The 12,480-nt window shown below is 38.2% G+C and overlaps 1 protein-coding gene across 8 annotated transcripts in view; it reads right to left on the bottom strand.

Moving 5' to 3' along the window:
- msn (serine/threonine-protein kinase msn) overlaps positions 1-12,480 on the bottom strand; it is a 44,053-nt gene that overhangs the window by 10,474 nt on the left and 21,099 nt on the right. For 2 of the 8 annotated variants that reach the window (XM_074087717.1, XM_074087721.1), the window contains exons 11-17: positions 10,578-10,598; positions 9,334-9,427; positions 8,904-9,033; positions 8,092-8,227; positions 6,859-7,806; positions 5,808-5,939; positions 1,560-1,968 (exon numbers count right to left, since the gene is read on the bottom strand). In XM_074087717.1, coding sequence (XP_073943818.1) covers positions 1,560-1,968; positions 5,808-5,939; positions 6,859-7,806; positions 8,092-8,227; positions 8,904-9,033; positions 9,334-9,427; positions 10,578-10,598 — 1,870 coding nt within the window. The remainder of the gene's footprint in view (positions 1-1,559; positions 1,969-5,807; positions 5,940-6,858; positions 7,807-8,091; positions 8,228-8,903; positions 9,034-9,333; positions 9,428-10,577; positions 10,599-12,480) is intronic. The other 6 variants (XM_074087745.1, XM_074087770.1, XM_074087728.1 and 3 more) reach the window with 4 other exon arrangements.

Here is a 12,480-nt window from a genome sequence, read left to right as displayed (position 1 = left end):
GACAAACGCAATGCTGAAATACGTGAACTATACGATACATACCTAAGTTATAATCTACTTCTACACACATGGATATTATAACATCTACCGGTACGTCTTATTCTTATTTATTTGCTTAATACATAAGTATTAGAATTAGTGAACCAATTTTGAATTATTTACAGTTCCAAAGCCAATGTTTGTTAGAGTCAATGATTGTTATGAAAGTTGGTTTAATAAAGTGTATACGTAAACGATTTTGGTTTGGCGTGCATGTCGGTATGTATAGTAAGAAAGTAATATTGATGTATAAAATAATGTAAATTTTATTAAGTAGAGATAAGGTAATTATGTAAATTTTATTAAGTAGAGATAAGGTAATTTTTTAGGGTTCCGTAGCCAAAATGGCAAAAACGGAACCCTTATAGTTTTGCCATGTCTGTCTGGCTGTCAGTCTGTCCGTCTGTCTATCTGTCGTGGCTTTGCTCAGGGACTATCAATGCTAGAAAGCTGTAATTTTGCACGGATATATTATGTTAACTATGCCGACAAAACGGTACAATAAAAACTAAGAAAATTTTTTTTTTGGTTCCTCCCATAGACGTGGTGGGGGTGATTTTTTTTCTCATCCAACCCTATAGTATGGGGTATCGTAGGATAGGTCTTTTAAAACCATTACGGGTTTGCTAAGACGAATTTTCGATTCATTGTTTTTTTTTCGAAATATTCAACTTTAAAGTGCAAATTTTCATTAAAATCAAGAGTCCCCCCCCTTACCCCTCTAAAATCTAAACCGGTGGGTGGAAAAATTTGAAAAAAATCAGGATGGTAGTAAGTATATCCAACTTTCAAGGAAAACTATAACGGCTAAGTTTGCTTGAGAATTAATAGTAGTTTTACTCTTAAATAGCAGCCTAAGGTATAAGATATACCTAAACTTGGAAGATTCCGTAAAAAATACGAAATCCTGGGAAAAATATTACTTAATACGAATATTAGAAAACGAAATATAATGGTGGATGCCAACGTTTCGAGTACTTTCATTTCATCGACAATAATATCTGATAGCGACTGAACGGAGGTTAGATAGTTGTCTGACTTCAGGGTTCCATTTATACCTGACGCTGCCACTCGGTATTCAAATAAAGACAGACATGCATTGAAACATTCAACCTTAACGCAAAGACTAAAGGTATATTTTGCCCTAATGTGCAGATATTTGTGGACGCCTTTATTGCTTAGATACATTTGATGTTTTGTTTGATCAGATATTTTTGGCTGGTCGTATGTAAAGAAATTATTGAAAAACATATTTTTGGAATTGCAATAGCTATGATATACATGGTATTTATAGTGTGCAGAATTTATTGAAATTTGGTCTTGCTCAGAAATATTTGGACACCTTGGCCGCTCCGATATATCTGATGGCGACTGTACATGAATCATTGCATGTACTGACTAAGGTGTAGCGTCACTAACACTAGATTTAAGCTTTATGTATTATTAACACTAATGTTGGTTGAAATAATAATAATAATTATTATTATTATTATTATAGTTTTAGTTTAGTAAGTACTGACCCCATAAAGCAGCGCAGAGAATTTCTGAATTGAACCTCTTCTTGTACTTTCGTATTTCTGGCGTGTCGGACGAGAGGTCGTGTCCGGTGGGGGTGACGTTGACGTTGACGTGGCTCTCGCGTCGCGAGGCATTCCCGCCTGAGCCGCCCGTGCCGCTGCCGGTGGAGCCCGCGCCGAAGCCGAAGGTGAGGAACGACCGCTGCTTCTGTTGCAAGGGAAGGAATTGCTGCTGCGAGCCCACGGACGAGTTGGAGGGGGAGTGCTGCAGCGAATGGGGGTGTGCGGGCGAGACTGCGGGCGCCGGCGACGCCGCGCCGCCCACGGACTTTGTAGGAGTGGGCTGGACCGAGGAGGGGAGGGGGTGGTGGTGGTGGGAAGCAGGGGTGCCGCCCGCGATCGCTTGCCTATACTGCAAAAGAAAACAGCATTTTAAGTGACGCTTGAACACAATGCAACACTATCTTTTATGTCATATTCAAATGGAATTGTTTGGGGATTTTAAAGAATAAAAAACAAAATAAAAAAAAAACTTAATATTGAACGTCTAGTCACATGTTACGACAAGTTTAATTATACGTTTGTAACATAGAATAGATTGCTGAATAGCTAATAAAAAAAGGATGTTTAGTTAGTCAATAATTCCATATACCAATTATTAGTTCATTTATCAAAAATAAATTGGAAAGTTATTAGCTTGATGACTATTATGTACAAATCATGAACAGACATATCATGACTATGTAAAATGAATCAGTGATAGCAAGCGGTGATTGAATAACATTCCAATATGCCTAATTTAATTCCGAGATTCTATTTGAGAATTTGATTTTTTACTTAGCCTTTTTTCTGAAGAAGCAGTTTTAAAACTGAAAAACGATCTATCCATGTCGTCGCCCGATCGTAAGATCCGGCAGATCATAAAACGCCGCCACTTCATGATATACCTAAGAGTTGGCCATCAAGATGTGCCTAATAAAAAATACGGCAGATCGATGACGATCATGCAACAAAGTCGTCGATGTTCTCAGCTACGAGGGCTGTTTGAGAAGTCCTTTCAAAAAATTAGAAAAAAAATATTTTTGTGCAACTCAAATTTATTTTTCAACATAGTCTCCTTTAAGGGCGAAACCCTTATTCCAGCAAGTTTTCAATGTTTTTATCCCCTCCAAAAATACGATTTCTCGAGGTCTGCAAATGCGATGCAGTCTCATTTGTTAAAAATGTTTGTCTTCCAAGCTAGCTTTTTAAGTTTGGGAATAGAAAAAAAAAACAACACGGACCTATACTCCATTTATTTTAAAATCTGAAACTTAACGGTAAAATTTGTACCGCGCTGACAGCCATTTTTTTTTCAGCCGCGGCGCATGGTAAGTCTAAAGCGCTATTCAGCCTCTGACAGGGCGACAGCCAAAGAGGATGAGAATATAAAAATTGTTCTTTATTCAAAATACTTGCACCTAGTGCTTACATTTTGGTAATATGATTTTATCAACTTGTAATGTAATGTAACTAGTTATGTTTGTTCGGGTGATATTAACATTTCAACTTAAATTTGAAGTGGATATTCTCAACCAATTGAGTTGAAATTTTGCATGCATGTATAAATCTGATGACAATGCAATATTATTATGACGTAGAGCTGATCTGATGATGACGTTAGATGTTGGCCATAGGAACTATGTAATAAAACAACACGACCGCATTGATTTTGGTCTCATTTGATTCGTCTTGACGACTAGCTACTTTGGTAACCCGGGGCAAAAAGTACCGCCAGCAAAAAAGCTTGTATTAGATTTTTTTACAAATAATGATTACTGAACTGTTTGTTTTTAAACATTGTACGGAGGTGCGGAACCTTTCATGCGCGAGTCGCTCGCACTTGACCGATTTTTTTTTACAGTATTCCTGTGAAACACTATGGTTTTTAAAGGGACTTCTCAAACAGCCCTCATACATGCCGGGCACTACGTAAAGCACGAGTAAGTAGTTGTTTTCTTGGCTACTGGACTTCGACACCCCCCTCACTGTCATTTTAGGTTTTAGCAAAATTAGGTAGATACAAGGACAAGCGAAGCGAGGAGGCGTGTTAGGTAGGTACATAATTACAGTTGCGATGCGACCACAACGCGCAAGTCGAGCGAACAAAGTAAACGCACCGCGAAAGCGGCCGGCGAAGCGCTAGAACCAAGTTAAAGTTATTAATTAACTCTATTATTCGATCAAATTTAGGTTTATTATTCTAAGGAATTGTAATTTTTGGGTTTATAGACTTTTGGTAACTTAATTGATATGCCTAAACGTTACTACCACTAAACGTCTAAACGTCACTAATGTACCATCAGCCAAATAAGTGGTCTATCAATTTTTATACAAGTTCCTATCAAATGAATATGTCGATAAAGTCGAACTTTCAAGTTGACAGACACGTCTATTGGCATTATTGTTTATGACATGCAAACGATTATCAACTTTAGGGTGGTAGACCACATATTTGGCTGATGGTACAAAGATGAAGTAGCTAGCCAATTCATGAATGGGAGATGTTTCGTACCTAATAAGCCTAGGAATTTCATGACATGGCGGATTTTAAGATGAGGCGAAGACATTCATAACGCATTGGTGCAAAATTTCACCGGAAATAGTTCAACGTGTTTTCTAATTAACAAGTATCGTGTTAAGTTTCCGCTTGCCCCAGAAGTTAATTATAGTATAAATAGTATTATAGAGCGCGACCCCGACGTACGCGTCTTACTAATGTAATGACAGCCCATAGCCGCAGGAATATCCTGGTAACATAATTGCCACAATTTTGTGTCTAAGACCCCACTTAACGCGTATTTGTTATGGTTATAAAGCTGCCAAAAATGCTTACACTACCTAAAAGCTAACGCAAATATATCGATTTGCAACTAAGTCTAACATGATAGTTGGATATCGTAAGCAGTCCAGAAAATGCAAGGTATACAGGAAGAAGTGAGATGCAGTTTTGACTTTGAACGAAAACAATATATGAAAACTATTATAAAGCCTGACCATTATTATATGAGGCGCGGCCATGTTGCGGATTCTCATTGGAATTCTTTATAAGACCTTTTCTAACCCTGCGGATCGCTATCGCCAAGTCAGAAAGCCGCCATAGACTGCTGCTGCTGATTATCATAGCGGCGATTTGCTTGTAATTAATTATATTATATCATATATATGAAATATATTCTTTTATAGTGTGCCCAAAAAGCTCTAACTGGGAACTAAATACTGTCCACAACGTTGAGTGTTAGGCAAGTTTCGTTCGTTAAGTTAATTCGAAATTAAATTTGCTTCTCAGTCACAAAATGAAACTGACAGAGCGTCGGTTCTCTCTCATAGTCATTGAAATTGATATCGATATAAATTGAATGTGAGTTCTGTGGAATATTGAAATAGAGATAAATCTTGAAGATACCGAAAAATACAGCATATCCGAAAAACAGCGACCTCATGGCAGACCTTATATATTTTTGGTCGGGCTATACAAGCATTTCCTGTTGCATCAATGCGATTCATACTTACGGAGTGTTATCGCTGCCTGCATGGGTCGCGGGGTGGCTCCGGTGTTTGCATGATCGACAACCATTATCACATTAATACGACATACTAAAAGCTTTTGCCCACACGTATTCCTTACTCGGCACTATAATTAATGGGGTCAAATTCATATTCACAAAAATTAAGAGTTTAGAATTACCAATGTTAAATGAAATAACGATAAAACCTTCCAGCATTTAACTATGGGTTCGTCCCATGGACACTACCATGGACATGATAAAACAATAAACAAAATAATCTATAGGTTTTATCGTTCTTCTGTTTTTACTTCAGTAGGACATCAAAGTGTATTTAAGTAATAAATTAAGTAATGTATCATTTGATATAAGTACTATCAGAAATAAATTGGCAAAAAACAACAATTTTTTTTGGTGATTATTATGTAAAATATTAAGTATATGATGAAGCCCCACATGGAAGTTGATTATTGCGAATTTAAACATCATACCTTTGTTCGGCACATAAAATATAACACTTAAAATACCTTATGAGATGGGAAAAACCAAGAAGAGGTTGTTTAGCGCGAAAGCTTGACTTTTCTATAGAACGACAAATGGAGCTAATGTCGCTATAATATTAATGAGATATAACAGCACAATATCTTTATGAGAGGTAACGTTAGGAACTGCAAGCTACCCGTGGGCAAGCAGGTGGGATGCTCACCTCCTCGCTGGTGGACTTGTCGTGCCGCGGCGGCGTGGTGGGCTGGCCGGCCTGGCTGAGCAGGTCAGGCAGCACGGAGCTGGTGCGCGAGCCGCCGCCGCCGCTGCCCTCCGCCGCGCCGCCCGTCCGACCCTGCCTCACAAAATTTAGCCCATCATTAATAAAAGTCCTGCGGATTAACCCTTAATGTCTACGGGTGCCATCGTGACACCAGATAACATTAATAGGATAGCAAACCTGATTAGACTTATGCGATTTTTCAGCGTTATTATTAATCCGACAGCAACTGAACGTGACAAACACAAACACGGCAGCCAAACATGCAATAGTAGGAGACATTCACAGTAATTGACCACTGGTTTTCTTTTCAGCTTCTCACATTTCGTTAGATGTTCATTCCCAAACTGTTAGGTTCCAAAGGTGTTCATGACAGATTTCCTAATTTCTCGCATATACTGGCAGGAAGACGGTATTCGCGCAGAAACTTTCCGCAGTAGTTAGTTTTAAAACAATTTAAAACTTGCGATTAATTCAACTGTTAATTATTAAGGAAGCTATTAATCTATATGGGGTCGTTATAGCATTTTTACTTAAATAAATAACTCTTAAAATATTTAATGGTGTATGCTTAGCCTACAAGTAAAGATCACGCCAGAAGGTAAGACGTGTGAGCAATGATTCAAATTTATTTTAATAATAGGGAAATACTACCCTTGGCACGCAAACACAGTCTGTAATGAAATTGAAGATTACCCAAACCAAATATTTTTTACATATAGATGCAATGAAAAAACCTCAATGCCAAAATATCATATTTATAAAAAAAAAAACATATACACAACGTTATTTGTCAAATACGAGATATGAAACCATTCCCACACATTTTTAAAAAGTATACAAATAAGTGAAATAATCCAAATAAAAGCGTTTAATTATACAACCGCAAAATGCGTGTTAGTTGTAAGTAAATTATCTATGTTAGAAAGTCAAACCCTCATACCAAATTGTAAGTATAAATATAAACAAACTATCCTGAACAGGGAGCAATTACCTTGTCCTGTGCGAGTACCGCTTCCTGCCCACAACTGGGTATAAAGTCTGTGTGTCTGTTATACTGCGAATTTCTTCGGAATACTATATCTGATTCAGTCTTTTCTCTACGAGGTTTGACCATGCAAGACGGGTCAGCATCATCTTGTACTTTTTTCTCAACGGTACCGGCAGTCAAGTCCGGAGTTCCCGCTTTCTCAAACGAAGCACTTGACGTGAAGCAAATACTTGTAGATGGCGAGTCACTATTGACGCTGCTCTGACGACTCGGCCCATTATTTTCACTGTCTTGCCGAATCAATGCCGCTACGCTTTTTAACGCATCTATGGGGTTACTAGCTGGTGATTTTCCTTTGTCACTTCTTTTTACTTCACCTTGGGCCGACATTTTTAAACTATCGTTCATTTTAATAAAGTCAGTAAGAATTGGTTCTCCTGAAGACTGGGGTTTGATTATCTGTTGTTTACGGGAATTGTTAAAAATACCGCTTGATCTGAGTTGCTTGTTCTGTCCGACTTGATTGTCATGTTTCGGGAAGTAAATTGCTGAGTGGCGTGTACTTGGTAATGGAAAAAGATCAGAGTTTTCTCTTCTGAATCCCCTAAAAAATCTATTTGGGGAACTCAGCTCTGCATCTTGTTCCTTTTTGTGCTTCAAAATATCAGACAATTTGTCTTGAGTAGTTTTTTCAGACGGTTTCTGAAACAACTGTTTGTGACGTGACGGAGGAGTCGCAATGGCTTTGTACTTAGCCCACGCGTCTTCCATCTCGATTCTAGACTGCCTTTGTAGCTGCAGGCGCTTCTGCTCTCCTTCCTTCGTTTGCTTTTGTTTTTCATTTATAACATCAGCTTTTTTGGATGGAAAGAATCTGGCAAAATCCCAATCTTTTAGAAGAACTGCTTCATCCACTTCAGTGCGAGTTTTATCGTTTTCTGTATTCTCTTTCTGTAGTGTTTCATCATGCCCCACACAAAAAATAAATAAAAGTTACAGAAACAATGATAACACTAAACATTCCTAGTAATATATAGTAAAAGAATGTTGCTCACTTATCTTACTTTGGCGTGAAAATTGTAAGAGCGGAAGGAATTTAATAACGAAAATGATTTGAGCGCATTTTTGTACAAAAGTAAAAAAGGACTGCGAGAAGTGTGCCGGAGTAGGGAGCAGAACTGGGCGTTGTTAAGACAAGTGTGGAAAGTGTAGTGCGTTAGTGGTAGAAGTACTGACCCGCTTCATGACGAGCGTGCGGTCGGCGTGTGCGTCGTCGTCGTCGGGCGTGGGCGGGAGCGGGCGTGTGGGCGCGCCGCCGGCCGCGCCGTCCTCCGCCACCGCGCTAAGGCCGCCCCTGTAGCAGAACTCGGGACTGCCAAGCGGAACCAAACGGAACGGACGCAGGGACGTGGACGGATACGGACCACAAATAAACGGGGACAAAACAATATAACACGCAACATAAAGTATGCCAAAATAAAAATGCATTAGTTCAAAGTTATCAAAACAAAGGTGACGAGTACACTTAAGTGTATGTAACCGAAAAGCACTTATGTATGGCACAGACCACTTTCATCATAGGAAATATTTGTTTGTGAGGCGGTTTTGTATTTTATTTTATTGTAGGGATATACTGTTTTGGCACATGAGGATTAGACGATACTCGTGTACTTCGCCCAAGAGGGAAATTCAAACTCCCGCCATACGTGCTTTGTGGGTGTAATATTACTGCGACTCGTTTAACTTTTGATGAAAGTTAATAATTATCAATGACACACAAGTTTTAAAAACAATAACTTCAATTTTCATAAATAAATGGTTCAAACGTTTCTTATGAAATAGATAGTCAAATAACTTCGTTTGGACACTAAATTCTTCGATAAAAACAGTTGCTAGAAGAAATCCCTCAAAATCGAAACATCTTTGCACGCGTCTGATATTTCACCCGTATCGTCCAGCGAATCTGCTCCACTGGGTGGTCTAGTTTGTCTTTTTACGGCATTTAAGTTGATATAGTAACGTATAATAAAATATTGCTATTGACTTACAGCGGTTTTGGTGGATCACTGGCAAGTAATGTGCCGTCGTTGCGGACTCGTCCGCCGCTCTCCTCAGGGTCGGAGTCAGTGTCGGAATCAACAAACGTCGGCTCGGGAACGTTCCTTTCCACCGGAGGACCTGTAGGTAGAGCATTTGCAGGTTTTACTTTCTGCCTACTCTTGCTATTATTGTACTGTTTAATAATAATTAAACATCATTATTTTTATTATTATTTAAGAGCAAAACAATACCGCAATACCGTCATAAAATTCAAAATATACCAAGATTTGTTTAGCTAAAGACACAGTCAACACAGTCTCATAGACGTTTGACCCATACAGTGATGTGATATTATTTTAAAACAATCCTTCATGTCAAACTTATTATTTCTTCTGACATATAATTTTACAATAAAGTTAAAATGATTGCCAGTCAAACCTTGTCCATTGGCGGGTGCACGCGGCGGTCGGTTGGGCGGTTCGCCAGACACAACACCCAGTTCATTCAGCTGCGCCGCAAGCTTATCCAAGTCCTAAAACACATCAGATATTACGATATCACATTATTTCGGTTAATTTGTTTTTCGCTGAATTCTTATTTCGTCTCATTCTGTATTCATCAACGTCTTTGCGTCGTCTTGTTCGCTATCTATCACTATCTTCTTTGGTCAAATGCTGTATCGTAACTTATCTCCCTATTAATCGTTTCTTGTCACGGTTTTTCTTGGACTCTTTTCTTTATTCGTCTTTCTTCTCTTTCGTTTCTTGTGTCCTTTACTAACATGTCTTAAAATATACGTTTAAGTATACGTTCGGAGCTAAAGTTTGATTCAGGTGTTCCTTTAGCGGAGGTAGGAACTTCTACTAACTTGCTTCTCCACTTTGGGTGGCAGGGAAGCAAGGCAAAAATATTGTAGTATGTTTGTTGCTGATCACATTCGCAATTAGTCTTTTTCGTTTTTGGTCGCATTCTAAGAATGTAAAGTTCGTTTTTCGTCTCATTCGTTATTTGTGATATCTTTTCTTGTCACATCTAAATTATCATTATTAGAAAATATAATGACCCGGATAACTCACGTCTTAAATCGAGTTTAGCTCGACATGTTTCGGGCTAATCCGTAGCCCTTCGTCTTCGGAGCAACGCGACTCAGCGCCGCGTTTAGCTCGACATGTTTCGGGATTAGCCCGAAACATGTCGAGCTGGAATCGATTTAAGACGTGAGTTATCCGGGTCATTATATTTAATATGAGCGAGTCTCACGGTAGTTTCATGTTCGAAATATCATTATTAGAACACTACGAATAGCAGATGCGATCAAAAAATCATGAATAGCGAATGGAACGAACAACAAGCCAAGCGATTAGCGAATGTGCCTAAAAAAGGAGACAATTGTACCAATCGTACAAACAAAAAGAAAGACCAACGACGAATGTGACTTAAGGTAGTGGATGAAATAAGGAAGACCGAGACGAAAAATGGATGAGACTTAAAGCTAAGTTACTGAATTTGTTAAAAGAAGATAACGAACAAGACGAATGAATTATGAGTGACGATTATATAATGAAACTAAATAAGAATTCAACGAAAAATTAACGACAACGAGAATGAAAACGAGACAAGACGATACCAAGTAACTATCTAATCTATTTACTAAGAAAATGTGAATAATGGTAAAGACCAACCTCGGGCTTTCGCGGTGGAAGCTGCAGTTGAAGTATAAATCGGATGTGCAAAGAAAGTATACAGCGTGACATGAAAATAAAAACAAAAAAAAGCAAATAAAAAGTTGTTCGCACGCTTTCTTACATATTTATATGACATACTACAACGATACAGACATTTTGAAAGACTAGTGTGTGCACAAGTTTTTGCACCTATTTAAGTACTGAACCATAGATTAATCAGGAAAACTGCAACCGAATAAGTATAATTATAAATTAGAGCAGCTTTCAATTATCGCAATGACAATGATTTAGTTAGAGATAGATGTCTAATAAGTTTTATCTCGATTACGTACACGAGCTGTCATATTTGTTATAGTGCTAGCGGTACACCAAAAAAAGCTGCAAATGGTGTTAAAAGCATGAAAATTGGAACGATTGATCTTTAGGCCATACGAATCAATTTGACGATAGGTTTCAGAACAATTTATTTTTTCCGTACAAATAAAAGATGACGTCATAAATCCTCTCCTTTTTGTTTTTTTTTTCGTGCTACGGGTCAAATTGATTGGTATGGCCTAAAGATCAATCGTTTCGATTTTCATGCTTTTAATAACATTTGCACCTTTTTACTGAATTTCGGGGTGTCGCCCGCTAGCACTATTAGTTACCAGCGGGTAAACTAGCTTCGTTCTTCTAGCTGATTTATTCTATCCCCGTTTTTATTGACCGAGCAAGCGCGAAGCGTCTCCGTTTCAACTTGGGCGAAAATGTTAACGCACGTCTGTCTGTTCTCCTCTATAGGTCGCATTTCACAACCGATAAATTCCTCGTTAAATTATGTGAGCAGGTTCGATAATATGGAACTATCGATAGTTAAGTTTTGGATTGTTTCAAAATGGCGGAGCCCTGGGGGTTTTAAGTTGTGGGCTGAACTTTTATTCAGTTTTAAGCTATGCAAAGACAGACTCGTAACTAATCTATGTTCAGTACTTAAGCAGCGCTGTTAAAGATGGAGCGTTGGCGATTAATTTCTGTTTACCTGTCTCTTGAATTTACTACTTATATCATCTTATATGTAAGTAAGAAGAAAAGATAAATTGAAAACCACGAAAAATGCCTTTATTTTCGTCAACCATAACTATACGGTCTTGGCTTAGTAATATTCGACACGACACTCCATCTCTATTTTTGAACCTTTTATTTTGCACATAGCTTGAATTCTACTTGGCAGTTTCTACTGGATGTCATGTTCCAGAATGTTCAGGCAAATCCAAACGATAAGTTTAGAGTATCTTCCCTAAAAAATCTTTAAATAAATACTAATAATTACTGAGTTAAATATTTGTACGCCGCAAGGCGTTACTTTGTGGAGGTCCATATCAATGAACTAAAAGAATTTCTTTGCTCATCCGTGACCTTATGAAAGCTAAGTTTATGCACGATATGCGCGTTCATGCCGTTCCTCCACCTCAACTCTGTAGAAACACACACAAACCCATCTATCACCACCACCACAATACACTGACACGTCTCGAACTCAACCAGAGCTCATATTCAGAGAAACACAAAACACAACCGTACACCATGCTAGCAGATGTTGGTTGAGTTCGAAACGCGTCAGTGTATAGTGGTGGTGGTGATATATGGGTGTGTGTTATTTGTGTGTTGAGGTGGAGGAACTGCAAGAACGCGCATTTCTTTGCATAAACTTAGCTATAATAAGGTCGCGGGTGTGTAAAGAAATTATTTTAGTTCATACTAATAATAAATTGTAGTAATGGTAAACATACAATTAACTTTAATCAAATTGCAAACATTTTATCAGTAAGACAACCAATAGTGATAAAACCAATAGTAAAAGTGTAACACTACCGTATCTACACTTTTGCTGACACGACTGTAAGAGGGTAGAATAAGCTTC

Source organism: Choristoneura fumiferana, chromosome Z, assembly GCF_025370935.1.
Source record: "Choristoneura fumiferana chromosome Z, NRCan_CFum_1, whole genome shotgun sequence".
Lineage (NCBI taxonomy): Eukaryota > Metazoa > Arthropoda > Insecta > Lepidoptera > Tortricidae > Choristoneura > Choristoneura fumiferana.
This window is presented reverse-complemented; position numbering and strand designations above follow the sequence as displayed.